Here is a 27,784-nt window from a genome sequence, read left to right as displayed (position 1 = left end):
GACTCATCCCTTGATGTTAATTGGTTCAAATCTGAGCTTTTGCACTTGTTTGATTTGCCAGAAGGTGTTGTTGTAAGAAAGGTGGGAGGGGCTTAGTTACCGATGATTTCCGCTATGTCTGTTGTTTGACAGCAACGATTAACAAGAACCACGCGTTTCAGGTAACGTTATTTTACTGTAACGCCCTTTTACAGTATAGAGTAAATAGTTCGGCTTCTAACCAAAATACGAATGCGTATAATACTTGTGAAAACGATGTGTATTTGTCTATTACGACCGTGGGAACTCGAAGCAAGTGTCACTTGGGATAGCACAGTGCTGTACGAAGCATGTCAATATTAGCTCTGCCGTGTCCCTGCGGAGGTCACAAACATCCTCACGATCTTGTCCGTTCACATTGAGTGTTCCCCTGAAACAGTTTTAACTCAGAAGTATCATGTTAACATATATTTAAAAAAACAGTAATTCATAAAATACATTATAGTTTATTACAAGCTGTAGCAGAGTGATATAGCTTCTGCTGTTTTTTTAGCTGGTAGCATCACTTAATGCTTGGATGCTAGCATCCACGCAAGAAGGGGATATATTTGGGAGTATTCGGGATTCTTGCCTTCTGTTGTAAAGCGTGTAAACCGGCCTAGTATTTTTAAGTAGTTAAGCAATCTAGCTAAAGCCACTACCGACATTACTGATTTAACCGACATTACTGCATTAAAATACACAGATATCAGGGAAGGGTGCTATGGATGGGAGGAAGATGATGAGGATAGCTTGACATAACAGTTCGAGTGGACACAGTCTTTTTTACATGAGTTTCACAGATTTATCAGAAAGCTGCACCAATGCAAGTCCGTTTTGCGCAGGACAGCATTCAGAATGCGGCTAAATTAAAAATATAAAGACCAGGCCTATCCTTTCTGATTAAGAGGAGTTGTATTCGTAGAGCAATACATCATTGTTAGTACACCGTCTAAGCAAACCGGGCCTTTGATTTATAAGGGATGGGAAAGACAACACCAGACGGGTACTACTCAAACTATTTTGGCTTTGAAACTTGATCTGTCCTGGCCTCAGCCATTGACTGGACACATTACCTTTGACCGTGTTTCCTTGTCCTTCGTCGTTTATTTGGCCCTAGGGCATCGATAATTGACAGATTATAACAGTGTTATGACATATATGTATGTAAAGGGGGAGAACAGCTAACCTTTTAACTCTTTGTGGTGCTAATGTTGTGCTTTCAAGAGTAAAGGTCACAAGACTACATTGGAACCAGCTTGTGTCTGGTTTCTGTTCTCAGTAGTTCATGCCCTGGCGTTTAAGATCGAGTTGTCGTATTCCCTAGTTGCTAAAGAGTTACCAGTCAATATCGAGCCATCCAGCTCTACAGGAGAAAGACATTTCCATGACAAATGGAGGAAGAAGATTGATCAAAGTTGTCCATAATTGATTCCATCGTGGTCTTCACCTCAAACACTCGAGGTATATAATATATGTTGCTTTTTTAAATAGTTGTTTTGGTTTTTGTCCGGGAAGAAAAACCAGCATGTCGCTAGTTGTTAGAGCTGCCCTATGGAGGAAGCCGCCCCTGGATCAGTGTGTGTGTTTGTGTGGAGGATTCATACCCCGGAGCATGTCTCCACTGGCAGCATTGTATCTGCAGGACAATGCGGATACGGTCGGCAAGCTGCAAGGCTAGGCCAGATACAGGCCGGTGCGGGCGTGGGCAAAGTCAGCACGTCTGGTCAGCTAGGCACTGAGAAGGCTGGCACAGTCAGACCTGTCTGCTACTGTTAGAGGTGACAGGACTTAGGATTTATATCAAGGTCGTAGACTATGTACTATATTATAAATAATCCATACACTGATGATATGGATTGATTCAAGTAATTTAAGTTTTATTATGACATGGTAGCTCTTATTACTATGACTTGTGTAGTACCAATAGGCCAACTAGAGCTGAAAGACACGCTAGAGCACACGCTAAGCTGGTCATACAGTAATATGAGTAGTGTAGCCTACAGGGCAGGACATTGCAGCTCTTGTATGGGTCTAACTCTGTAGTGTTAGTCATTTATTTTCAAACAGCGAGTTAGTAAGGCAATTATCATAACATCAATTTGTGGATTATATATTTTGTGTTGGGCCGTGATACCGTGTATAGACCTGCATGGTCTGGCCTGCATTCTTTATACGCCCCGCAGTATTTCTTCACTGTGCCAGGAAACCGTTTATTTTGTAACAAAGGGAAGGGTTTCTTCACCGGGCTGATTCGAGATTTCCGTGGGGTTTTTGCTGTTACGTGCACTTCTGACCACCGCAAGGAAGCGCTTTTTGAGTTTTGTGTCCGTTGAAGTGTTTGGTCTTACGAGACTAATCAGAATTATAGAACCGAGAGAGATAGAGATAGAGAAACCTAGAGAGAGAGATTGAGAGACCAGAGAGGAGGAGGGAGAATAGAAAGAAAAGAGATAGATAGAGAAAGGTATTCTGGCACTGTGGTTCTAGAACACAAGTGTTCTAGAACACTGAGCAGCAAGAAGGAACGTCTTTGCTGGCTTGTTAAACTTGTAGCTAGCCAGCCCACATCCTGCTTTACTCCATGAGACGCAGACACAACCATCTCTGCACAGATTGAGGCCTTATCTGTACGTGTGCATCGTGCTCCCATAGGAGTTATATCGGAGATTATGAAAGTGCAGAACGACACCAGGGACCGCCATATAGGTTCACGATCATTGTGAACGTATTGTGTGTGGGGGCTAATGCACGTCCCGTTTCACCAACTTGCTTTTGTCTTGCTTCAACATGTCTCTCTGACGCGTTCCAAGGCGGGGCCTTTGGACAAACATTAGGAGGAGATCCGTGAAGGGAGCAGGGCCTGTTTGGGAAGCACGGCTGTGCTCAGCTGCTTTGTTTGTTTGTCTGTGGCGGAGACAAGAGGCCGGGCGCTGTTTGGGGAGATGTTGGAAGATAAAGGCTGTGTCCAGGGAGGGAATGCGTGACTCATGTTTGGGAGCTAGGTCTGATTCCACTAGGCTTGTGGAGTTGATCCATCGGTATATGAACGGTGGGGACGAGTGGGACGCAGGGGGGGAAAGACAAGGAGGGGAGAGCAGGAAAGTAAGGGGGAGAAAGAGGAAGTGAGGAGGATGGGAGGAAGAGAGGAAGTGGGCCAGAGGGAGAGAGAGATGGACAAGAAGAGAGAGAGAGAGGAAAGGGATGGAGGGAGGAAAGTACAAGAGGACAGTAGTCCGTTTTAGTAGGCCTAGACCATCCCAGGAGAAACAACCCAAATTGTGGGTGTAAGAGGATCATGCTCTGGGGATGGAGAGGGGGATGGAGAGGAGGGGAGAGATGGACGGAAGAGATGAACGGGTGGAGAGAGGGGGGTGGAACCATCTGGGCAGGAGTGTGTGTCAGAATGGCCCGGGTGAGACCGTGCGGTCATCAACACAGTGATGTCAGCTTTAATGGGGGGAAGGGGGTAGACTGTCTCCATACAGTGCACAGTACATCTTTGTCTGGACGGTAGCCTGAGGCACCAGCTAAACCTCCCTCATGAAACGTCTAAATCCAGCCTGTGCATTGCCGCTTATGATAATAATGTTATTAGTTAGCGGACACTTTGATCCCAAGCTACGCACAGGGGAGATTTGACCCAGCAACCTCTTGATCTGAAGTCAAATGAGTCATACCCATACCGAGAAGACCTATTTATATTTAGGCTCCCATATTCATCCCATTGTTTGGCTTTATCATTTCCTGTGTCTGTTCAGTATGCGACACGTTTGTCTGGCACGTGGAATCTCTCGCTCTATGATGACTGTTTCCTGTGTGTGTGTGTTGTGATGACTGTTTCATGTGTGTGTGTGTGTTTGTGTGTTGTGGTGACTGTTTCCTGTGTGTGTGTTTGTGTGTTGTGATGACTGTTTCCTGTGTGTGTGTGTTGTGATGACTGTTTCCTGTGTGTGTGTGTGTTTGTGTGTTGTGGTGACTGTTTCCTGTGTGTGTGTGTGTGTTTGTGTGTTGTGGTGACTGTTTCCTGTTTGTGTGTTGTGATGACTGTTTCCTGTGTGTGTGTGTTGTGATGACTGTTTCCTGTGTGTGTGTGTGTTTGTGTGTTGTGGTGACTGTTTCCTGTGTGTGTGTGTGTGTGTGTTTGTGTGTTGTGGTGACTGTTTCCTGTGTGTGTGTGTGTGTTTGTGTGTGTTTGTGTGTTGTGGTGACTGTTTCCTGTGTGTGTGTGTGTGTTTGTGTGTTGTGGTGACTGTTTCCTGTGTGTGTGTGTGTGTTTGTGTGTTGTGGTGACTGTTTCCTGTGTGTGTGTGTTGCCAGTGGCCGTTGATGGACCAGCCCTGTGAAGACGCGGGGTTAGAATGGGACAGAGCGCCTCGGAACAGGAGGTCCAAGAAGATACCCCAGAGGTCAGAAAACACACACACACACACACACCAGAGATGGACCCACGCGATCCTTCACTCAAGCAGTTACTCCCTTTGCCTTCAGTGTGAAGAAGAGAGAGTGAGTTAGAGAGATAGAGATAATGTGCTGCCTCATCAATAACTGAACAGCCTTGTATTTCCTTTCCAGTCACTTGACTGTCCAAGAGCTAGAATTCCAAAAGCCTACGGTCTGAAGTGTGTCGACTTTGCCCTCACCCCAGTCATTTTGTTTTTAATGCTCCTAACACAACAGGCTTATCACACAGATCCATATATCTTGGCTCCCGATGTGAGTCACAGCCTTAATCAGGACTTGGGACCGGGAACGTCCTTTGGCTGGAAAATACTACAGAGTGGACGACAGAGATAAGAGTCTTATTGATCTGGCAGGGAGAGGCCTGCAGTCCAACCTATCCCCTGCTTTGTGCCTCGGATGAGTGAATCTAGAATGTATACTCTAGAATGTATCTCTCTCTCTCTCTCTCTCTCCTCCCCCTCTCTTTTCAATCTCCATATCCCTCTTTCTCTCTCCCCCTTCTCCACCCTCTCTCTCTCTCCACTGTCTTCCTTTTTCCCTCCTCCTCTCAGATCTGATTACAGTGAAACCAGATTAAACCAGATCTCTTTTCAAACCTCCAGGCCTTGGTAGACTCTCCATCTGACGTCCACACACAGACAGGAGCCAGGGGGCCTGTGTTAGCGTCAGTAGACAGCAGCCTACATCAAGCCTTCTGGAAGTGAACCTGGCCAGGGTAGAGGGAGGATGACCAGAATGATAAAGGGAGAGAGAGAGAGGGAGAGGATATTGGGGCGGTGGGGTTATAAACCGGGGACGGTGTGGGGTCAAAGTGCGGCGAAAAGGGAGTTCCCAAGCTGTACTCAGAGAGCCACTTCAGATGTCTCGTAAGCAGGACGGAAGCAGCAGCTGCTTTCAGACGGCTGCTCTCACCGGGCAGCCACCAGGGACTTTCTGACTGTGGTTCTAAGGGAAGGTCGGAATTAGTCCTTGATTGACGTGTGTTCTGTTCCAATCGCAGGAAGGGTTTAACCACCACATCAAGGCGTTTGTGGAGGAGGAGCTACAGACGAGCATGGTCAGTGTCGCTCGGGGGGGGGGGGGGGGTCTTGTTATGGACTGTTCTTGGTGTCACGGCGGTATCGTTCTGCTCCCTCCCTCCCTCCCTCCATGACTCTGCGTCCATCTCACTCACCGCTCCCCTCCGTCTCTCTCCCTCCGCCCCCCCCCCACTCTCTCCAGATGGTTGGCATGGTGATCGGCGCGGGATTTGCCATCATCCTCATCGCCATCCTCATCTTCTTCGTCCTGCGCAGGATCCAGCTACGAAGTCAGTCTCCCTCCTCCTGCTCCCTTCGTCTCCTCTCTTTAGTCAGACGCTGGTCTCCCCCGGCAGTCTGTTGACGTTATAAGACCTTCTCATTCATTCGCTTCAGTTCGGTTTTCAATAAGAATGTTCTCTCTTTCCTCTCTTTCTCCTGTCTCTCCTCTCCTCTCCTCTCCTCTCCTCTCCTCCCCTCTCCCCCTCTCCCTCTCCCCTCTCTCCCCCTCTCTCTCTCTCTCTCTCTCTCTCTCTCTCTCTCTCTCTCTCTCTCTCTCTCTCTCTCTCTCTCTCTCTCTCTCTCTCTCTCTCTCTCTCTCTCTCTCTCTCTCTCTCTCTCTCTCTCTCTCTCTCTCTCTCTCTCTCTCTCTCTCTCTCTCTCTCTCTCTCTCTCTCTCTCTCTCTCTCTCTCTCTCTCTCTCTCTCTCTCTCTCAGACATCGAGGCCCAGGAGGCTCCTAAATACCGCTTCCGTAAGAGGGACAAGGTCATGTTCTATGGGAGGAAGATCATGCGGAAGGTCAGCCCCTATGGCCAGCTGAAGTGATGTTACAACATAGAACTGCATGAAGTTCACTTCACGACCTTGACCTGTTGACACTCTCTGTCTCTCTCACTATCTCTCTCTCCCTCTCTCTCTTTGTCTCTCTCTTTGTCTTTCTCTCTTTGTCTCTCTTTGTCTCTCTCTGTCTCTCTCTCTCTCTCTCCCTCTTTGTCTCTCTGTCTCTCTCTCCCCCAGGTGTCTCAGTCTACTTCTTCTCTTGTGGGGACAGCCTCCTCCTCCCGCCCGCGCCTCAAGAAGAAGCAGAAGATGTTAAACATTGCCAAAAAGTATGCATGCAGGCCTTACCACAAACAGAAATATTGACACATCCTTTTTGTGAAACTTGCGGTACTGAAATTGAAAGAACATCGTAATGCCAACAGATCTTCTGAGAAGAGTTCTAACAGACACAAACAAAAATGAAAAGCACAATATAGCCTAGCTAGCAGAGGGTCTGGTTCAGTTTCCAGTTCAGTTAAGTCAGTGAAGATGAGTTTGAAATAACAATTCCATCATTTCCTGCCCCCCCCCCCCCCCCCTCCAGGATCCTGCGTTTTAAGAAAGAGGTCCCCATCCTGCAGGCCAAGGAGCCTCCTCCCTCTGTGCTGGAGGCCGACCTGACGGAGTTTGACGTCGCCAACTCCCACCTGCCCTCCGAGGTGCTGTACATGCTGAAGAACGTCAGGTACGCACACCGCAGGGGGGGGGGGGGGCTCTGGGGGTGTGTGTGGAGGTGTGTGTGTGTGGAGGTGTCTTGAAATATGACTACCATTTATATGTGTGTGTGTGTGTGTGTGTGTGTGACCTCCTGACCTCCAGGGTGCTGGGCCACTTTGAGAAGCCTCTGTTTCTGGAGCTGTGTAAGCACATGGTGTTCCTCAAGTTCCAGCAGGGGGAGTACGTGTTCCGGCCAGGGCAGCCGGACAGCAGCATCTACGTCGTACAGGACGGCAAGCTGGAACTGTGCCTTACCGGACAGGTGTGTGTGTGTGTGTGTGTGTGCGCGTGTGTACATGTGGGTGCGTGTACGTGTGTGTGTGTTTGTAAGTGTGGGTCGTGTTTGAGATAATTATATCATTTAACATGTATTGTAACAGACACAAAAGGTTTAGTAAAATGTATGATATTCATTTCCGTATTTTTTATACAATAACGAATTATTAACATATGTATATCTAACATGTATATTTAGAATATGACAGTTCCATCTACCAGAATAGTCAACAAACTTCACTAATGAGCTTTATCTCTCAGTCGGCACCAGAGGAGCCATTTAGCACCTCTGTCTGTTTGTCTGTTTCCATGACGGTCAAACTCTCACATGCTCAAGAGCAATCAAAGGTGTTATTAATCTCTAAGGTATTAAATATGAACACTTGTACAACAACAAAAACAAGTGACGCAAAACTTATTGTTAATTGCTGTTCTGATGCAACTCTGGTCCAAACTGATGGTGTCTTTCTATCCTGTTAAACTAGAATATGACCAGCAGATGGCGTCTCCTTCCTACACTTTGAAGATCAAGGGCCAGTTTCTCCTTTTAACTCTTAGAAGATGCATAATATGATACATTTCTGATTTGTTTTTATTATAAAACTTGTACTGTAATAGACACAAACTTTTAGTAAAATATATAATAATAATCATCATCATAAAAATAATAATATGACAATATAAAAATATAAACATATGCATATCCAACATGTGTATGCCAGTTCTATAGTATAATTAACATTATCTCTAAGGTGCATAACATAATAACCTGTGCTTATTCATACTGTAGTTTCATAAATCATTTAGCCTACTTTATCAAAGAATAAAGCTTTTGCTACAAGACATGTACTTCAATGAGATGAAGTGTCTAACCATATAGAAACCCGTTACCTTTTTCCTTGAATCCTTCCACCTACCTTTCCTTCCTGTGTTCATCACCCCTCAGCCCCCACCCTATCGAAAATCTCAACAAACTTCACTAATGAGCTTTAACTGTCAGTTGGCACCAGAGGACCCACTTAGCACCTCTGTCTGTCCTAATGGTCTGGTGGTCTGCTTGCATGATGGTAAAAGTCTCACAGGCACAAGAGCAATCAAACGTGTGAAGTTTTCAAGTACTAAATCTGAACCAAGAACCAAACGAATCTAACACCTACCTAAACAAACAATGTCATTAGAAAGCTCCCGGGATTAAAGAGACAAACCTGTTGACAGATTAGTGCTTGCATCAGTCTGTTGACCTCTGTTGTAAAGCTAATTGGCCGGGCAGCCATGACCTGGTACAGAGCAATGACAGGAAAGCATGTCTGAATTATATTTGTTAAATATTTTAATGTCTCATCTGTTGGTTTAGAAGTGTGTGCTTGTGTGAGCGTATGTGTGTGTGCGCGTAACAAACCCCACCGTTGTCTCATGTCTCCAGGATGGCAAGGATGGCGTTGTGAAGGAGGTCTACCCTGGCGACAGTGTCCACAGCCTCCTCAGCATTCTGGATGTCATCACCGTAAGATATGATGTCACTTCCTGTTTGAATCATCAACTGTCGTCACGTTTTCGGACGTGGACTTGGACTGTACTTTTGATTGGTCACTTCAGTACGTAGGAACATGTGACACATCATCATTGGTTCAATCCCCCTTTGGATGAAGACATGTCGTAACTTCTATTGAATGAAATCAAGAAGAAATCAAGCTGACTCAAACAATGAAAATGATTGTCAAATGATTTTTTTGGTCCCATCCTCAAACTGTAATCTAATTGTGATACCACAGGAAATACAAGTATTATACAGAAATACACTGTTGTTAATACGAATATGTTGACATATATGTGTGTGTTCCAGGGCCACCAGAAGCCATACAAGACTGTGTCGGCACGGGCGGCCGAGGTGTCCACTGTTCTACGTCTACCGGTAGAGGCCTTCCTCTCCATCTTTGAGAAGTACCCCGAAAGCCTTGTCAGGGTGGTGCAGGTGAGCTGAGTGTGTGACTGTGTGTGTGTGTGTGTGGGGTACAGGTGAGCTGTGTGTGTGTGTGTGTGTGTGTGTGTGTGTGTGGGGTACAGGTGAGCTGTGTGTGTGTGTGTGGGTGTGTGTGTGGGGTACAGGTGAGCTGTGTGTGTGTGTGCGTGTGTGTGTGTGGTACAGGTGAGCTGAGTGTGTGTGTGACTGTGTGTGTGTGTGGTGCAGGTGAGCTGAGTGTGTGTGTGTGCGCACGCTGAAACCCTCTTACTTTCCCTATCCATGTCTGTTGCAGATCATCATGGTCCGCCTACAGAGAGTCACCGTGCTGGCCCTGCACAACTACCTGGGCCTCACCAACGAGCTCTTTAGCCATGTAGGAGTCACACACACTCACACACACACACACACGGCATGTGGACTTCACATGAGTCACACTCCAGTCTTCCAACATCCTTGTCTAACACTCTTTGATTCACTTTTTGATTCTCTCTCTCTGATTCTCTGATTTCTCTCTCTCTCCTACTTTCTCCCCCCCTCTCTCTCTCTCTCTCTCTCTCTCTTTGTCTCTCTCTCTGTCTCTCTCTCTCTCTCATTCTCTGTCTCTCTCTCTCTCTCTCTCTCATTTTCTCTCTCTCTCTCTCTCTCTTCTCTCTCTCTCTCTCTCTCTCTCTCTCTCTCTCTCTCTCTCTCTCTCTCTCTCTCTCTCTCTCTCTCTCTCTCTCTGTCTCTCTCTGTCTCTCTCTCTCTCTGTCTCTCTCTCTCTCTTTCTCTCTCTCCCCCCCCTCTCTTTCTGTCACACACACCTGTCCTGCAGGAGATGCAGGCCCTGCGCCTGCTGCCCCTCTCCCCCCACCAGACGCGCACCAGCCCTGTCCGCCACAGCAAGCGCTTCGGCAGCCTGACGGTGACCGAGGAACACCGGGAGGCCGCCGTGAAGGGGGACACTCCGGGTGAGGCTGGGAGGGAGGGAGGCTGGGAGGGAGGGAGGCTGGGAGGGAGGGAGGCTGGGAGGATAGGAAAGACAGACAGAAGGGATGAGTGAGGGTGGGGAGTTTGAGAGGGAAACCTAAAATATTTACACATCATTGACAGTGAGGTAAAACGGCCATAGTAAATGCTGTATCGTCTGACCTGTGTGTGTGTGTGTGTGTGTGTGTGTGTGTGTGCAGCAGGGGACCATGGAAAGGATGGCGCCACCGTGCCAACCCTGAGCAGGACCATCTCCATGCCTGTAGACATTGCCTGTGAGCAGCACCCTTCACCTGGCCCCCTCCCTGTCCTTCCCCCTCTCTACTTTCAATTTCTCTCCTTCCTTCCTGTCTCTCTGTCTCTTTCTTGGTGGCATCCCTCTCTCTTTTCCTCTTCCCTCTCTCTGTTTCACCCCCCTCTCTCTCTCTCTCTCTCTCTCTCTCTCTCTCTCTCTCTCTCTCTCTCTCTCTCTCTCTCTCTCTCTCTCTCTCTCTCTCTCTCTCTCTCTCTCTCTCTCTCTCTCTCTCTCTCTCTCTCTCTCTCTCTCTCTCTCTCTCTCTCTCTCTCTCTCTCTCTCTCTCTCTCTCTCTCTCTCTCTCTCTCTCTCTCTCTCTCTCTCTCTCTCTCTCTCTCTCTCTCTCTCTCTCTCTCTCTCTGTCTCTCTCTCTGTCTCTCCCTGAGCTGGCTAGGTGACCCTGTGTGCTCTGTGTCCCTGCAGGCATGCAGAAGGGCCTGCGTTCAGACTTTGACATGGCGTACGAGCGAGGGCGCATCTCCGTGTCTGCAGAGGACGGCAACACCCCTCCCACCTTCACGCGGGTCAGCGCGCACACACACAGACACACACACACACACACAGACACACACACACCCATAGACATAAAATGATAGCGCATTATCCTTGCTCCTCCATATCTCAGACCGAGCCGCTCATTTAGCTGTTTTATTTTCAAACTCACTCAGACTTGACCAGACATGAGTCTCTTCACTAAACCCTGACGTTCTCCCAGATTCCTCCAGACATGAGTCTCTTATCCAGACCCTCAGATTCCCCCAGACATGAGTCTCTTATCCAGACCCTCAGATTCCTCCAGACATGAGTCTCTTATCCAGACCCTCAGATTCCCCCAGACTCTAACCGCCTCCCTCCCTCCAGTCTGACCAGCGGGAGAGGAAGGTGACGGTGGAGGATGTTCCCTCGGGGGTGTACCTCTACCCCGAGGAGGAGGCGGGGCCTGAAGGCGGGTACGGGCCCCTCCCGGGCCGACCCAGCGCCGCCCTGTTCGAGGAGGCCCAGAAGGAGCTCCTCAAGCTCATGAGGATCGAGGTACCCGCACAGCGCCGGAGAGGGACTTTATTTTGAAAGGGCAGGTCGTTTGTTGCTAGTGAACGATTCTAGTCAGTGTACATCTGAAAGACCTCGGGTGAAAGACACGTGAAAACAGATGATATAATTGGCGCAAGCAGCGAAAATCAGAAATGTAGATAGTGAGATATTTTGCGGACAACACAAGACGGTGAAGTTGCGTGTGACATTTGAAGACAGCTGTAGTTTGCTGTCAATGTCTGTTTCTGTGTCCAGAGACGACCTCTCTGCGTGGGCCTACTCTGTCCTCTCGTCAGGCTGCCAACCAGTAGAAACAGAGCCCACACAAGGTTGCAGCCCCAAGAGAGGGTTTCATCATTCTTCTTCTCAATCCCTCCCTCTTTCATTTCTCCCACACCTCCACCTCTCTCTCTCCTCCCCCTCTCTCTCTCTCTTCCCCCTCTCTCTCCTCCTCTCTTGCTCCTCCTCCTTTCCCACGCTCTCTCCTCCCCCTCTCTCTCTCTTCCCCCTCTCTCTCTCCTCTCTCGCTCCTCCTCCTTTCCCACCCTCCCACCCACCCTCCCTCCCTCCCCCTCTCTCCTGTCCTCTCAGGACCCATCTCTGTTGAACGGGAGGGTGACCCTGCACCATGCCAAGGCTGGAGCTGTGCTGGCCAGACAAGGAGACCAGGTACTGGCCCCGCCCCAGGCTCAGAACAGACACGCATCCCCAACCACAATATCAGCTGCCGTCCATAATGAGACACGACAGTTACAACACCCACTGTCTAGCCCTTCACTCTCCCCCTGTCGCTGTTCACCTCCCTCCATTACGTCTGTCTTCCCCCCCTCTCTCTCTCTCTCTCTCTCTCTCTCTCTCTCTCTTATTCACTCTCCCTCACTCTTATTCAATCTCCCTCCTACTTTATCTCTCACCCACTCTTTCCCTCACTCTCTCTCTCTCTCTCTCTCTCTCTCATTCAATCTCTCCTACTCCCCCCCTCTCTCTCTCATTCAATCTCTCTCTCCTACTTTCTCCCCCCCCCCCCCTCTCTCTCTCTCTCTCATTCAATCTCTCTCTCTCTCCTACTTTCTCCCCCTCCCCCCCCCCCCCCTCTCTCTAGGATGTGAGTCTCCACTTTGTCTTGTCTGGCTGTCTGCATGTGTACCAACGCATGATCGACAAGCAGGAGGCGGTGTGCCTGTTCATCACCCAGCCCGGGGAGATGGTGGGCCAGCTGGCCGTGCTGACGGGAGAGCCCCTCATCTTCACCATCAAGGCCGTGCGCGACTGCACCTTCCTCAAGATCTCCAAGTCCGACTTCTACGAGTGAGTCTGGAAACCCTCGCAGGCCGGGCCAGTAGGCTACATCGGAGACTGCTGAACATGACTTCACACACACACACACACACACACTGGTGCAGTCTTAACATGGCGAGAGACACGAATCCAGGCGACGGTTCCTCAGGCAGCGCTGACAGGGTTCTTTGTGTCGCCCCCCTGCAGGATCATGAGGGAGCAGCCCAGCGTGGTGCTGAGCGCCGCCCACACCGTGGCCATCCGCATGTCCCCTTTCGTCAGGCAGATGGACTTTGCCATCGACTGGATGGCTGTGGAGGCCGGAAGGGCTCTGTACAGGTACTGGTGGGGCTGGGCTGGGTAGGGCCGGGCCGGGCTGGGTAGGGCTGGGTTGGGTTGGGTAGGCCTGGGCTGGGTTGGGTTGGGTAGGGCTGGGCTGGGCTGGCTAGGGATGGGCTGGGCTGGGCCGGGCGGGGCTGGGTAGGGCCGGGCTGGGTAGGACTGGGTTGTGTTGGGTAGGGTAGGGTAGGGTAAGGCTGGGCTGGGCTGGGCTGGGCTGGGCTGGGCTGGGCTGGGCTGGGCTGGGCTGGGTAGGGCTGGGCTGGGCTGGGCTGGGCTGGGCTGGGCTGGGCTGGGCTGGGCTGGGCTGGGCTGGGTAGGGCTGGGCTGGGCTGGGCTGGGTAGGGCTGGGTTGGGTTGGGTTGGGTAGGCCTGGGCTGGGCTGGGCTGGGCTGGGCTGGGCTGGGCTGGCCCGGGCTGGGCTGGGTAGGGCTGGGTTGGGTTGGGTAGGCCTGGGCTGGGCTGGGCTGGGCTGGGCTGGGTAGGGTAGGGTAGGGCTGGGCTGGGCTGGGCTGGGCTGGGCTGGGTAGGGCTGGGCTGGGCTGGGCTAGGCTGGGTAGGGCTGGGCTGGGCTGGGCTGGGCTTGAAGAAGTACAATACAACAGTAACTTCCTTCCTCCCGCCCCCTCAGACAGGACGACCAATCAGACTGCACCTACATCGTCCTGAACGGGCGTCTGCGTTCGGTCATCCGCAAGGCCAACGGCAAGAAGGAGCTGGTGGGGGAGTACGGACGAGGAGACCTCATAGGAGTGGTGAGGAACCACACACACACACATAGGCATATGTACTTCTAGAGAACACAAGCATCACTCCAGTCTCAAATGAATGTCAACATTTGAACTCTAAAACGATTTCCAAATCAAACGTAACGTTTGAACCGTGATCCAGGTGGAGGCTCTGACCAGACAGCCTCGAGCCACCACCGTCCACGCCGTCAGAGACACAGAGCTGGTCAAGCTCCCAGAGGGGACCCTCAACAACATCAAGAGACGCTACCCTCAGGTACTCCTGACCCCTGACCTCCGCTACAGGAGCCCTCTGACTGAACCCTTGTTCCAATCCACCGGAACCTGACTTTGAGATCCTGGTGTGTGTGTGTGTTCTGCAGGTGGTGACCAGGCTGATCCACCTGCTGGGTCAGAAGATACTGGGGAACCTGCAGCAGGCCCGCGGTCCCTTCTCAGGTGAGACACACACAAACTCACACACACACACCCCCACACAAATTTACACACACACACACACACACACACACTTTTACACACACAAACTCTCTCTCACACACACACACACACACCCACACAAATTTACACACACACACACACAAACTCTTATACACACACACTCACACTCTTATACACACTCACACTCCCACACACACACACTCCCTCCTCTCCGCTGCAGGTTCAGCGCTAGGCCTGTCCAGCGTGGCGTCCAGCCCCGATGTCACCAACCCGGCCAGTAACCTCTCCACCGTGGCAGTGCTGCCCGTCTGCGACGACGTGCCAATCAACGCCTTCAACCTGGAGCTCAGCCACGCCCTCAGTGCCATCGGTACACGCCCACTCACAGCCTCACAGCACAGGGCACTAACACCCACACACTCTGTGAAACGTTAAAAAACACCAGCTCCAATAACGCTGGCTTGTGTGTGTGTGTTCAGGACCCACCCTGCTGCTCACCAGTGACATCATCAGAGAGCGCCTGGGGGCTTCAGCCCTGGACAGGTGAGGAAAGGAAACTTTTTGATTGTGTCTTCTGATTTTTGTTGTTTACTCCTCCTCCCTCGCTGACTCTTGATTGCTCCTCATCCTGTCGTACTCGATTACTGATTAAACTTCCCTTTCCCCTCCTTCCCTTGCTCCCTCCCAATCGTCCTTGCTCTCTGTCCTCCTTCCGTACCCCTCCTCTCCCTCTCTCCTCCCACCCTCTCCACTCTCCCCCCTTTCCAGTATCCATGAGTACCGTCTGTCGGGCTGGCTGGCCCAGCAGGAGGACATCAACAGGATCGTCCTATACCAGACAGACAGCAGCATGACCCCCTGGACCCAGCGCTGCATCCGCCAGGCCGACTGCATCCTCATCGTGGGCCTGGGAGACCAGGAGCCTGCCCTGGGCCAGGTAGGGCCTGGGGGCTGGGGCCTGGGGGCTGGAAGATTGGGGGAGGGGACAGGTCCCTGGTGTTGGGGTTACAGGTTGAAGGAGGCGGGGGATGGACGGAAGAGGGGGAGGGAAGGTAGTGGACAGGTATGTTCAGTAGAGCCTGACGATAAAGGATTTTTAAGACCGATACCGATACAAATATTTGGTGATTAAAAAATCTGATATTCCGATATATATCGGCTGATATATATATTTTTTATCCAGAAACGAGTAACAAAACATGAACAGATTTCTCTAACACTCTGCCCGACTCTGGCTGGATCAGCTGGTTGTAGGGTTTTTTGGCGTTCTAAACACGAGTGTTGCCAACAGGGACGTTGTAGAGTCCCTTCTAGTGGACAAAGTATGCAATGCAACACTCATAACATGGTTGAAGGGTGTTTTGTCTTCGTTTTGTATTTTTTTTTTTTTTTTATAGGCCATTATGAGCCTTGATTTTGTACCTTGTTTGTTTGTTTGTATTGTGAAGGCCTAATAAAAAAATATCGGCCATTATAAATGCCAATACCGGTAGTATGGAAAATGCCTAATCGACCGATAATATCGGCCCGCCGATAAATCGGTTGGGCTCTAGTGTTCAGTGAGTTACTCTCTGGTTGTTGGTGCATGTTCACTGAGGGTTGTCACCTCTCTCTTGCTCTCTTCTCTCCCTCCCTCCTCTCCGTCCCCCCGTCCCCCCTCAGCTGGAGCAGATGCTGGAGAACACGGCGGTGCGGGCGCTGAAGCAGCTGGTGCTGCTGCACAGGGAGGACGGGCCGGGGCCTTCCAGGACGGTGGAGTGGCTGAACATGAGGAGCTGGTGCTCCGGACACCTGCACCTGAGGTGCCCCCGCAGAGTGTTCTCCAGACGGGGCCCTGCCAAGCTGGTGAGAGAGGGGACAGGAGGGAGGGGGCGGGGAGAGGATGTTCTGTCTGTGTGCGTGGTGTGACTTTGTGTGTGTGTGACTGTGTGTGTGTGTGTGTCCCTCAGAGGGAGGTGTACGAGAAGGTGTTTGAGAAGACAGCAGACCGGCACAGTGACTTCTCCCGGCTGGCCCGAGTCCTGACGGGGAACAGCATCGCCCTGGTGCTGGGAGGGGGCGGGGCCAGGTGAGGAGAGAATCTTAAAATAAAGTGCCTTGCCCAAGGGCGCGTCATTTAGCATGGCCGGGAATCGAACCGGCAACCTTGTGATTACTAGCTCGATTCCCTAACCGCTCAGCCACCTGACTCCCAAATACGTCTCAAGTACAGTAACAACATCTCAAATGCTAGAGAGAGAGGAATGAAATTGTGAGTGTTAATACAGTAGTACTGTGTGGTTGGGCTAACATACAGTTTGTGTAATTAATGATTCCGGGACTGACTAATACCTTCTCAGGTATTAAAAAAGTTAAAGTAGCTAAAGTATTAGGACTTTAGGTCTTTGAGAGCCTTAAGCTTAAACCAGCCTGGCCTGGCCAAGTAAGTAGCTCATGGCATGGAAATCAGCTCGTAAGTAAGTGAGTTCTATGTGGATTTATTGGACAATAAAGTTGAAGTTGATCTTCCATGCAACAGTGGAGTTGAGATGTGGCTTGTGATTGGTTGTTTCTCCCTGTCAATCTGCCAGAGGCTGCTCCCACGTGGGCGTGATCAAGGCCATGGAGGAAGCGGGGATTCCCATCGACATCGTGGGCGGGACTTCCATCGGCTCATTCATCGGGGCGCTGTACGCGGAGGAGCGGAGCGCTGTCAGGACCAAGCAGAGGGCGCGCGAGTGGTCCAAGGTCGGTCTCTGCCACTTCCTGTGGCCCCCCAACACGCGCCTCTCTCCGTGCTCTGCGCACGTGGGACCTTGATCAGTCAGAATTGTAAGAGGTCTGTCTCTTTGTCTCTCTTGTTGTCTTTTTCCCCCCTCTTTCTCTCCCTTTCTCCCTTTCCCCCACCCTCTATCTCTCTCCGTCCGTCTAAGGCGATGAACTCAGTGTTTAAGACGGTACTGGACCTGACCTATCCCATCACCTCCATGTTCTCTGGCTCCGCCTTCAACACCAGCATCTCCAAGGTGTTTCAGGACAAGCAAGCTGAGGTGAGTGCTCACTGCCAGGGCTGTGTGTGCTGTCTCTGTGTGTGTGTGTGTGTGTGTACATAATTACACGTGTGTGTGTGTGCCCAGGACCTATGGCTGCCATACTTCAACGTCACCACTGACATCACAGCCTCAGCCATGCGTGTGCACCAGGATGGTGAGTGATTGACAGCTGACTCCCACCCGAGGCCCCTCCCCTCTTTCACTATTGCTGTTTATGATTGGCTGACTGTAGTCTCTGTTCCTCTCAGTTAGATATGAGTACCAAACAGGGACCGAATCAGGAGTTAGGACTGGTAGGGCTTTGATAGTTGTGACCAGTGTCCTGTAGTATGACACTCACACTCTCAAACATTCTGAACACACAGACACACACACACACACAGACACAGACACACACACAGACACAGACACACACACACACACATAGGTGCGTACATTTGATACAAGTTGTGAATTTCATTTAGAGGCAGGGTCCATTTTAACCCCCACTGACAGCTTTAAACCCTCCAGTCCCCTCCCTGCGTCTCTGCCCCAGATGACACGGGTCTAACTGAGTGAAAGCATGGGTATTCATCTAATCTCCTCCAGTCTCTCTCTTCTTAAATATGCTCACCACTGGTTTACATGTGGTGAGTTCCTAACCCTTGTTCCAGTGTGTTAACCCTACACTAATGACGAGAGAGCGAGAATTCACTCTGTAGGTCTAGAAAACCATGCTGCGTATAACTCTAAACATAAAAAAAACTGTAACAACATTCACATTTGCAGATAAACACATTTTTCATCACACATAAATATACATAAACATGTGGCAGTAACATGTATCTATATATATATAACTTCTAATGGGTTATGGGCTAGTATAGTGTTGTTCTGGATAACTATAGTTCTAGATCCTGTTGTCTATGTGTGTCTCTGCATCCATTGACTGATTGTGTGACTGAATGTATCTGCTTCTTGAAGGAGTAATGAATGACTGAGTGAGAATAGGCACCACTCCTAACTGTAGCTAGGGTAGTACTGACCCCCCTCCCCCCAAATCCAGCTCATTTTAGCTTTATTGTTATTTTTCATTCACAATTTTTTACGGTTACTTAACAAAACAACTGGCTTGTATTTGGAAAAGCCTTGATTTGGCAACTCTAAAATAATGTACTATCTGGATATTAGCTGATGCTGGATTTGGGGGGTTCGTTTAAAGTTGTGGGGTCATCCTCTTGAATCCCACATGAATGCCTGGAATTGCATCTTGGCATGTGTGTATGCACTAACTTCTAGGACCCAGCTTTCCTCTCACTCTCACTCACTCTTTCCCTCTCCCTCTCCCTCTCCCTCTCTCTCTCTCTCTCTCTCTCTCTCTCTCTCTCTCTCTCTCTCTCTCTCTCTCTCTCTCTCTCTCTCTCTCTCTCTCTCTCTCTCTCTCTCTCTCTCTCTCTCTCTCTCTCTCTCTCTCTCTCTGTCTTCCGTCATTCTCCAACTCCTGAGTCAGATACCATTTCCTCTTTACAATACAAGATCTTTTCCAGTTTTTCTTCATGTCAACACATAGATCTTTCACACCTTTCATTATTTGTATTGTTTTAATACTTTTCTTTGTGTGTACGCCCCGGCTGGCACCATCCCTGCTAGAACCCTGCTCTGGTGCCTTTAACTTGGGGCTGGTCCCACTAGACTGTGTTTCATGCAGAAGGCCGTCACGTAGAGTTCGTGTTTAGGCATAGGAGCCCCTCTCTCATCTCTACCGTCCTCGTCAACAAGTAGGATCCAGAACACTTCTCCTCTAGCCTCCTGCTTTCTACTTAGTTCCCCCCTTCGCTCGCTCCCTCCTCCCCTCCGCCCTTTCCTGCTTCCTTCCGTCCCTCCCTCCTTCCACTTTCCCTCCCTTGCCTCCTTAGACCCAGTCATTTTTCTGATATATATGCGCGGTGCAACGCGCACAAACTCACACGCTCGCCCACACAATCAGGCCTGGCAGCAGGGGGCGATATTTCTCACTCCAGTTCCAACTGAGAACACTGTGTCGCTGTAGTGTAGTTGTAACGGAAACTCTCTCATATGTTATTCAAGATGGTCGCCAGTAGCACTAGGTTGTTACCAAGGTGACTATGTCAGTCAGTTCCTATGTCCTGCTCTCTCTGCACGCTAGCTTACCTGTCAACCGGCCTTCTAGATATCTGGATCTCTCTTTCTTGCTCTCTCCCGAGCTGTGTCTCTCTCTGTTTTCTCGCCCTTTCCCTCTGGCTTCTTGTCGGTTCTGTTATCTACATAACCACGCTAATAAAAAACAACGTGCACCAAAAACATGCCAACTTAACACCAACACCAAGCAAGCACAGTAGAGCTGGCCCTGAGCTGACGGCTAGAATTCCAACCATCCATGTTGTCAATATGTCTTTTTGAACTGCCTGTCTGTGCCAGAAGTGTCCGTGGCTTCTAGATAGAGGATGATCAGGTTGTGTGTATAAATGCTATTCCCCCCTCTGCCATCTTCATCCCTTCTGCTGCCCTCTGCCCTCTACCTCTCTGTCCCTCGCTGCCTTCAATCTCTCTCTCTCTCTTTCTCTCACTCTCTCTCTCTCTCTCTCTCTCTCTCTCTCTCTCTCTCTCTCTCTCTCTCTCTCTCTCTCCCAATCCCTCACTCCTCTCTCTCCCTCCCTTCCTCTCTCCCTCTCTCCCCATCCCTCTCTCTCCCTCCCTTCCTCTCTCCCCCTCCCTCTCTCCCTCCCTCTATTCCCCCCCCTCTCCCCCTCCCTCCCTCTTCCTCTTCCCCTCCTTCTCTCCCCCTCCCTCCCTCCTTCTCTCTCTCCCCCTCGCTCACCCCCTCCCTCCTCCTCCCTCTCCCTTTCCCCCTCCCTCTCTCCCCCTCCTTCCCACCCTCCCTATCTCTCCCTCCTTCCCTCTCTCTCTCCCCCTCCCTCTCTCCCCCTCCCTCCCTCTCTCTCCCTCCCTCCTTACCTCTCTCTCCCCCCTCTCTCTCCCCCTCCCTCCCCCTCCCTTTCTCCCCCTCCCACCCTCCCTCTCTCTCCCTCCTTCCCTCTCTCCCCCTCCCTTTCTCCCCCTCCCACCCTCCCTCTCTCTCCCTCCTTCCCTCTCTCTCCCCCTCCCTCCCCCTCCCTCTCTCCCCCTCCCTCCCTCCCTTTCTCCCCCTCCCACCCTCCCTCTCTTTCCCTCCTTCCCTCTCTCTCCCCCTCCCTCCCCCTCCCTCTCTCCCCCTCCCTCCCTCCCTCTCTCCCCCTCCCTCCCTCCCTCCCTCCCTCCCTCCTTCCTTCTCTCTCTCCCCCTCCCTCTCTCTCCCCTTCTCCCCGTCCCCCTCTCTCCTCTCTCTGTCCATGTGTTTGACGTGCTCCTGCTCCTCTTCCTCCTCCTCTCATTCTCCATCTCCCCTCTGACAGGCTGCGTGTGGCGCTATGTCAGAGCCAGCGCCTCCTACACCCCCTACCTGCCCCCCCTCTGCGACCCCAAGGATGGCCACTTGCTTGTGGACGGTTGCTATGTCAACAATGTCCCAGGTCAGAGTTCAAACTCCGCTCCCTCCCGGTGGGGGGGGGGGGGGACGACAACAACAAATTAACAAAAATAAATAAAAAAGACAATCAACCAACTCGAGCTACCCTCCTCCGTCCTCAAGTTATGTCTCTCACCCTCTCAACCTTTTTTCCGTTACACCCCCCCCCCCCCCCTTTAACCACCCCACCCCCCCCCACCCCCACCCTGACCAGTTGGACATTGGGAGCCCATGGTTTGGAAGGAATGTTAGTAATACCACATGAATAGGATTTTGCTATAGCTTACCTCTGAGCATGTTATAGTGTGTGAGTAGAGGGAGACATTCAGCCTGCCTACCCAACCACTTGACAGGCCATTCACTCCATTCAAATTGGCCTCACATTCTCCTAGTCACACACCCCAATACTCTAGTCGCTGATTGGTTTAGCCCTGCCCCCACCCACCTCCAGAGTCAGTCATACGAATGGGTCAGAGAGAGAGAGGTGCAAGATGGTCCCTGCTTCTTGTGGTCAGTCGTCCTGCTTGGTTCCACCTCCTGCCCTCCTCCTCCTCATCTCCACAGTTCTGGCACTTGGCTGACACACACACTCGCTTCTCCCTACAATGATTCACCAGCTTTTCAAGTCCTTTCCACGCTTGTTGCTTTTTTCCCCACTTTACTCAGAAAGCTTTGTGCTTGGGTCTCAGCCCCCTTTAAGTGAAGCAGAGTTATGTTTAGGAATCAGAGGAGTCTATTTAGAGAGTCAAATAAGCAGTTTCGAGAGTCAGAGTCTGTTCACAGAGTCAAATCATCTGTTCACAGAGTCAAATCATCTGTTCACAGAGTCAAATCATAGTCCTAGTGGTTGTTCAGAGTCAAATCCTCTGTTTAGAGTCATTTAATTTGTTCCGAGAGTCATGGAATCTGATTTTGAGAGGTAAACCACTATTTAAAGTCATTTAATCTTTTTAGAGTCATATAATCTGTCTACAGAGTGACAGTTTCTTCATAGAGTCATAGAGTGGGGAATCAGTCTGTTCAGACTGAGTCATAGAGTGGGGAGTCAGTCTGTTCAGACTGAGTCATAGTCAGTCTGTTCAGACTGAGTCATGGTCAGTCTGTTCAGACTGAGTCATAGAGTGGGGAGTCAGTCTGTTCAGACTGTAGACTTGTGGCAGGCTAGGTCGTTCGCTTTGATTCTTTTCCGACGGGAGTTCCACTTTGAGACGCAAGATGAAACGCACAAAGCTGTTTTTGAGAAGAGCCGGCCGCTCAAGGCCTGCAGGTTAGGCACGAAAACACCAAGAGCACATCAGGTGTTTTGGTGTGGGTGAAGTGTTGGCTAAGGAAAAACGACCGAGGTTCCTTGCTTTTTCTCCATTTGATATTGTTTGTCATCCCTTTTTCTCAGAGTCTATCCGCCGTGTCCATGGCTTGGTCCTGTTCTCTCCCACCAAGGAATGCACAAACTGTATGGATCTGTGCTTAGCTTCCGGTGTTTGCCACCGACCTACGCGACATGTTGACGCTGTATTACAAGCACCTTGTCTTCACCCTCGCTTTGCTTGCATCTACGTGCATGTGGCCTGTGCAGTAATTGTGTTTGATATGCTCATCTATATATTTTCCCTAAATATATATATCGATGGCAGTCGTTGGTGTACCCTTTTCATATTTATATATAATTGATTTACTTTTTTTTTTTTTTTTATATATATGAAAGTGTTCTGGATCCTACTCTTCCCTGTGTTTACAACAACAAACTACTTTTTGAAGACTCAAGTAAGAAGCAGGGGTTGTTTCTGAGTAGTGTGTGACCAAAATAGGTCTGTGAAGAACATTGTTAGTCTGCAAAAGTTTATTTTTGTACCGACTCCTTCTTAAACTTTTTCACCCCACAGAACTAAATGTTGAGAAACTCTGCTATCTACTCCCCCTTACTTAAAACTACGAGCACAGTTGCACCATCCTCTTTTTCTGTGGTGCTCATTCTCCTTCCAACCCATGCAGCCCCGGCTTGCCCCCTTACCTTATCTTATCGCTGCCCTCTGCTGGACCGGAGTGGTACTGCATGACAGAGAGCTCAGGATAGGGCAGGCTGGTTTCTCCTGAAATGTTCAATGCGAGGTCCCCAAACACTGGCCCACCTCAACACACCCAACAGTGCTTAGAAATCAGAGATGGTCAAATGCGTCAGTGCTGTCTCAGCACACAGACAAGCTGTGAAAAAGTGTTCAGAATATGACAGTGTTTTGGATTCTGTAAGGGCAGTTGAAAGGGTTGTTGTTGGTGGAGCCGATTTTGGGGATCTCAAGTTTACCCCAGTACTCTCTGTGACGCCACGTCAGTTCTCTCTTTTACCCTGTGTAGAGACCTCGTCCTCTCTCACACACACACACACGCACGCACGCACACACACACACACACACACACACACACACACACACACACACAGGTCTCTGCACGGGGCACAGAGAGTTTTGAACAGGTGCAGTCCTGAGTTTGGAGGTGAGCAGTTTCTACATTTCCACCGTTGGCGGGGAGAGGGGGGGGAGTCAGGGTAACTGTACTCCTTCTCACCGCCCCCCAACACAGGGTTCGTGGACTGCGTTTCGCAACTAACCCAACGGCAACATTATTGAGATGTTATCCCCCTTCCTCCTCCTCCTCCTCCCTCCCTCCTTCCTCCCGGTGTGCCAGGCTCACTGTGGCGGTATGTGCGGGCGAGCATGACCCTGTCTGGGTACCTGCCCCCCCTGTGCGACCCCAAAGATGGCAACTTGCTCATGGATGGTGGCTACATCAACAACCTGCCAGGCAAGTAGAGGGAGCGGATCAACCCAACACCCACCCACCCACCCCTCCCAGCCCCAGCCCCATCCCCCTGCCCCCCCCCCCCTTGCCCGCCTCTCCACCTCCCTGCAGGGGGAAGGTACCGGTGGAGGTGGTGGTGAATACAGTATGTGGTCCATGGGTAAGTTGTATGGAGGGACCGAGCGTGGCTGAGGTCGTGGAGGGTAGTTTCTGAGTGGTGTGTTGAATCTTTTCCCCCAATCTGAGAACGATAGACAAGGCTTATATTTGACCCCGTACATGTTATGGAAACTGACACTGCTTCCCCCCCCCCCAAGACTGTTGGGGATCATAGACCTGCTAGTGTGCGTGTTCTGAACATGTTCCTGATTGGCTCGTTGTGTGCTGTCTGTGTTGTGTATCAGATTGGGGTAAAGCGTCATATAGGATTGTTATTGGTTCTGGTGGGCTCCCTGGTGTCTGATTGGTGGAGAAGAACAATTGGGGGCGGGAACAAAAATATTTCTTGACTTTGAAATCAAGTCGGAATAGGTATCAGTGTCCTACTGAGACACTTAGCTTCTCAGTCAGTAAAACCAAATGACCCCAGTCTGCCTTGTCCTTTCTGTGTTCACCAGAAGAAATGCTCTTCTACAGTCCACTGTCGTTGCTGACATTCCTGACATTCCACTGACAGTCTCCTATCTGTCTCACAGACACTATCTGTCTCACAGACACTGTCTCTACTTGGTACTGTACTGAGTGGTCATTTCTACCGGAGAACGAAATACTTCAGGCATACAGTGATTGGAGATTATCTGCATGCTGAAGTTCACCCGTAATATATTCTAATCTAAAAATGAAGATTTGCTATTTGAGCACATTGTTAACATAGCATTGACAATGAACGCAGACAAAAATCAAATCTGTTCTAAATTGACCCCAGTCACATTCCAGCCCACAGTGTTGCCAGATGGGTAATAATCACTAAAGCTCATGGGAATTGTGCAAATGAACGGCTATTTCTCACCTACAATTGATCAACACTGTGGAAGGTATTAACTGATATTTGAATGTAACCCAGGGCCACGACTCACACTCTAGAAACACACACCATCGAGGCGTTAGCGTTTTACAAATCCCAAAGAAACATTCTCCCAAATTTGACGCGTTCTTTTTGAATCAGACCTAAAGGTGTTGGCTGCTGTGATCTGTAATACACAGATGAAGCTGCGCCCTGGCTGTATGTGGTACTGGTAGTGTGGGTTTGAACATGTAAGTGGTCTAGAGATGTGTTGGTACTGACTATCATAATAACCCCAATCTGCTTTTCTTATTGTCCACGCTGCCGGCTCGCGTTGTGTGTATGTGCTCCTACGTGTGTGTGTGTGTGTGTGTGTGTTTGCCCATGGCAACACGACACCCCACAGCGGACATCGCCAGGAACATGGGCGCCAAAACGGTGATCGCCATCGACGTAGGCAGCCAGGACGAGACTGACCTCTGTAACTATGGCGACAGCCTGTCCGGCTGGTGGTTGCTGTGGAAACGGATCAACCCCTGGGCTGAGAAAGTGAAGGTACCCGTCCTCAGAACTGACCATTGGTGACCGTCACACACACACACACCCCTCTCGGGGTGTTGTTAGGTTCCAGACATGGTAGAGATACACATATTCACAAATGTTCACACACAAACAGTCACACACGCTAACCTGTGCTGTGGTGTTGTGTTAGGTTCCGGACATGCTTACCTGTGCTGTGGTGTTGTGTTGGTTCCAGACATGCTTACCTGTGCTGTGGTGTTGTGTTGGTTCCAGACATGCTTACCTGTGCTGTGGTGTTGTGTTAAGTTCCAGACATGCTTACCTGTTCTGTGGTGTTGTGTTAGGTTCCGGACATGGCAGAGATCCAGTCCAGGCTGGCCTACGTGTCCTGTGTGCGTCAGCTGGAGGTTGTCAAGAAGAGCGCCTACTGCGAGTACATCCGACCGCCCATCGACCGCTTCAAGACCATGGACTTTGGCAAGTTCGACGAGATCTACGTGAGTTTGTCAACCCATCCGCCTGCCTCCTCCTCTTCCTCCTTCTCTTCGCCCAGCGAATAACAGGAGAGATTAAGACTTGTGCTTCTCTCACCGAACAGTCACCTGTCTATTCATGGTATCAGGGAATCCCCTGAAGACAGGACAGAAGGTTGTGTTTTAGAGAATCCCGATATCGTCTTTAGTGATGTGAACTTGTTGTGTGTCGTCGTAGTGGTCATGTCAGCAGTGTCTCGTGTGTTCCAGGATGTGGGATACCAGCATGGCAAGCTGCTCTTCACGGGCTGGGCTCGCGGTGACATCATCCACAAGATGCTGAAGGATCACCGCTCGGCCGACTACAACGAGAGCAAGAAGACCGACGTGAGTATCACACACACGCACAAATAAACACGCCCACACACACACACGCAAATAAACAAACACACACACACAGACCTTTTCAGGTGCTCTGAGCATGTCAGATGTTCCTGGTTGTTCTGACGGGTTCCTTCGGACTCTTCCGTGTTTTGGTTCAGACGTGCACCTGCCCGGGGGCGGACTTCACCGACCTGGCCGAGATTGTGTCCAGGATCGAGCCGGTCCAGAGCTACGTGGCTGCGGACGGTAAGACAACACTGACTGGCTGACGGTGACTGGCTAGTGCTGACTGGCTGACGCTGACTGGCTAGCGCTGACTGGCTGACACTGACTGGCTAGCGCTGACTGGCTGACGCTGACTGGCTAGCGCTGACTGGCTAGCGCTGACTGGCTAGCGCTGACTGGCTAGCGCTGACTGGCTAGCGCTGACTGGCTGACACTGACTGGCTAGCGCTGACTGGCTGACGCTGACTGGCTAGCGCTGACTGGCTAGCGCTGACTGGCTAGCGCTGACTGGCTAGCGCTGACTGGCTTTGACTGACATTCATTTGCATAGATACTGAAACAGACTCGGGAGATGTCTGTTCTGGCCAACATCTCTCTGGCGTTACTGTGTGAAGATACCTCGATAGAAATAATAGAAAGGCTCTCGTGTGTCTCTACTGGGATTGCGCCGCGCCCCTCAGCAGAGGAGTCGGACTGTCTGACGGAGTACGAGGAGGAGGGCATGGACACGGTGCGGGAGGAGGAGGGGGAGGAGGACGAGGAGGAGGAGGAGGAGGCAGACGACCAGGAGGACCAGGAGGACCACTCGCCCGGAGAATGGGGCCAGAACGGAGTCTTCCAGACGGTGTGTATGCAAACACGCGCGCGCACACACACGTGCAGATCCACACACGCACACATCCAGACACACGCGCACACGAGACCATTCAATCCCTTGACATTCACGCTAACATTCACGCTAACATTCACGCTAACATTCACGCTAACATTCACGCTAACATTCACGCTAACAGGCCCTCTGTGGTCCCCCAGGATGAGGAGAAGACCATCCGCCAGCGGAGGAAAGCTGCTAACGACTCTGAGTTCTCCGACTGCTGACAGAGGAGCAGAGAGGAGGAAGAAGGGAGGAGAGGAGGAAGAAGGGAGAAGGGGATGGAGGAAAAGATCAAGAGCAAAGAGGGCGACGTGAGAGGATGTGAGAGGACAGACTGACCTCAAGTCAGCCACAGCAGCTGTCTGAATCTCATGCCTGCTTTTTGTTTGTTGCTGGTTTGAAGCAGAAAACGTTATTCCTTTGACCTTTGAACCCTAACCCGTGAATCCCCGGCAAGCTGGTTTGTTCCATTGGTTTGTCACCCCCCCCCCCCCCCCCCCTCCCCCACCTCAGACTGAAGACCAACTTGTTTTCTTGAACTGGGTCCTTGCTCCCAGGCCTCAGCTGTAGGAGCCACAAACAGAGAGGGACCCAGTGAGGGTCCAGGCTGGCCCCCACCCCCAACGTCCTGGCTGTCGGGACACAGTCACACTTGGTCATCATTGGGATTCTTTATGATTGAAGATACCAAAAGGTGTTATGTTATCCAACTTTTGTTTGCAGATGGATGGATGGTCATATGGATGAATGAATGAATGAAAGAATGGGTGGATAGATGGATGGATGGATGGATGGATGGATGGATGGT

At 50.6% G+C, this 27,784-nt stretch overlaps 1 protein-coding gene across 5 annotated transcripts; it reads left to right on the top strand.

The window, feature by feature from the left end:
- Nucleotides 1–48: 48 nt before the first annotated feature.
- pnpla6 (patatin-like phospholipase domain containing 6) lies at nucleotides 49–27,470 on the top strand. Of its 5 annotated transcripts, XM_084684895.1 has the most exons (37): nucleotides 49–161; nucleotides 4,339–4,427; nucleotides 5,483–5,539; nucleotides 5,704–5,791; nucleotides 6,219–6,301; nucleotides 6,521–6,612; nucleotides 6,870–7,010; nucleotides 7,145–7,304; nucleotides 8,742–8,822; nucleotides 9,162–9,290; nucleotides 9,574–9,654; nucleotides 10,096–10,231; nucleotides 10,451–10,525; nucleotides 10,969–11,069; nucleotides 11,407–11,577; nucleotides 12,169–12,246; nucleotides 12,680–12,885; nucleotides 13,063–13,194; nucleotides 13,826–13,949; nucleotides 14,086–14,199; nucleotides 14,306–14,381; nucleotides 14,602–14,751; nucleotides 14,861–14,924; nucleotides 15,150–15,318; nucleotides 16,044–16,226; nucleotides 16,331–16,449; nucleotides 16,952–17,108; nucleotides 17,294–17,410; nucleotides 17,498–17,567; nucleotides 20,806–20,922; nucleotides 23,601–23,717; nucleotides 25,124–25,272; nucleotides 25,584–25,736; nucleotides 25,983–26,099; nucleotides 26,255–26,342; nucleotides 26,783–26,946; nucleotides 27,135–27,470. In XM_084684895.1, exons 2-37 carry the CDS (start codon nucleotides 4,380–4,382, stop codon nucleotides 27,198–27,200), a joined length of 4,173 nt encoding a protein of 1,390 aa, XP_084541021.1. In that variant the 5' UTR covers nucleotides 49–161; nucleotides 4,339–4,379; the 3' UTR covers nucleotides 27,201–27,470. The 5 variants fall into 5 exon arrangements, with proteins under 5 accessions (XP_084541021.1, XP_084541019.1, XP_084541017.1 ...); XM_084684893.1 differs by lacking the exon at nucleotides 23,601–23,717 and having other exon boundaries at nucleotides 26,786–26,946; XM_084684891.1 differs by lacking the exon at nucleotides 23,601–23,717.
- Nucleotides 27,471–27,784: the final 314 nt, after the last annotated feature.

This window comes from Hypomesus nipponensis, chromosome 21 (assembly GCF_054491055.1).
Source record: "Hypomesus nipponensis isolate SF chromosome 21, ASM5449105v1, whole genome shotgun sequence".
NCBI classification, from domain to species: domain Eukaryota; kingdom Metazoa; phylum Chordata; class Actinopteri; order Osmeriformes; family Osmeridae; genus Hypomesus; species Hypomesus nipponensis.
The sequence above is the reverse complement of the archived record's forward strand: the minus strand, read 5'-3'. Positions and strand labels throughout refer to the sequence as shown.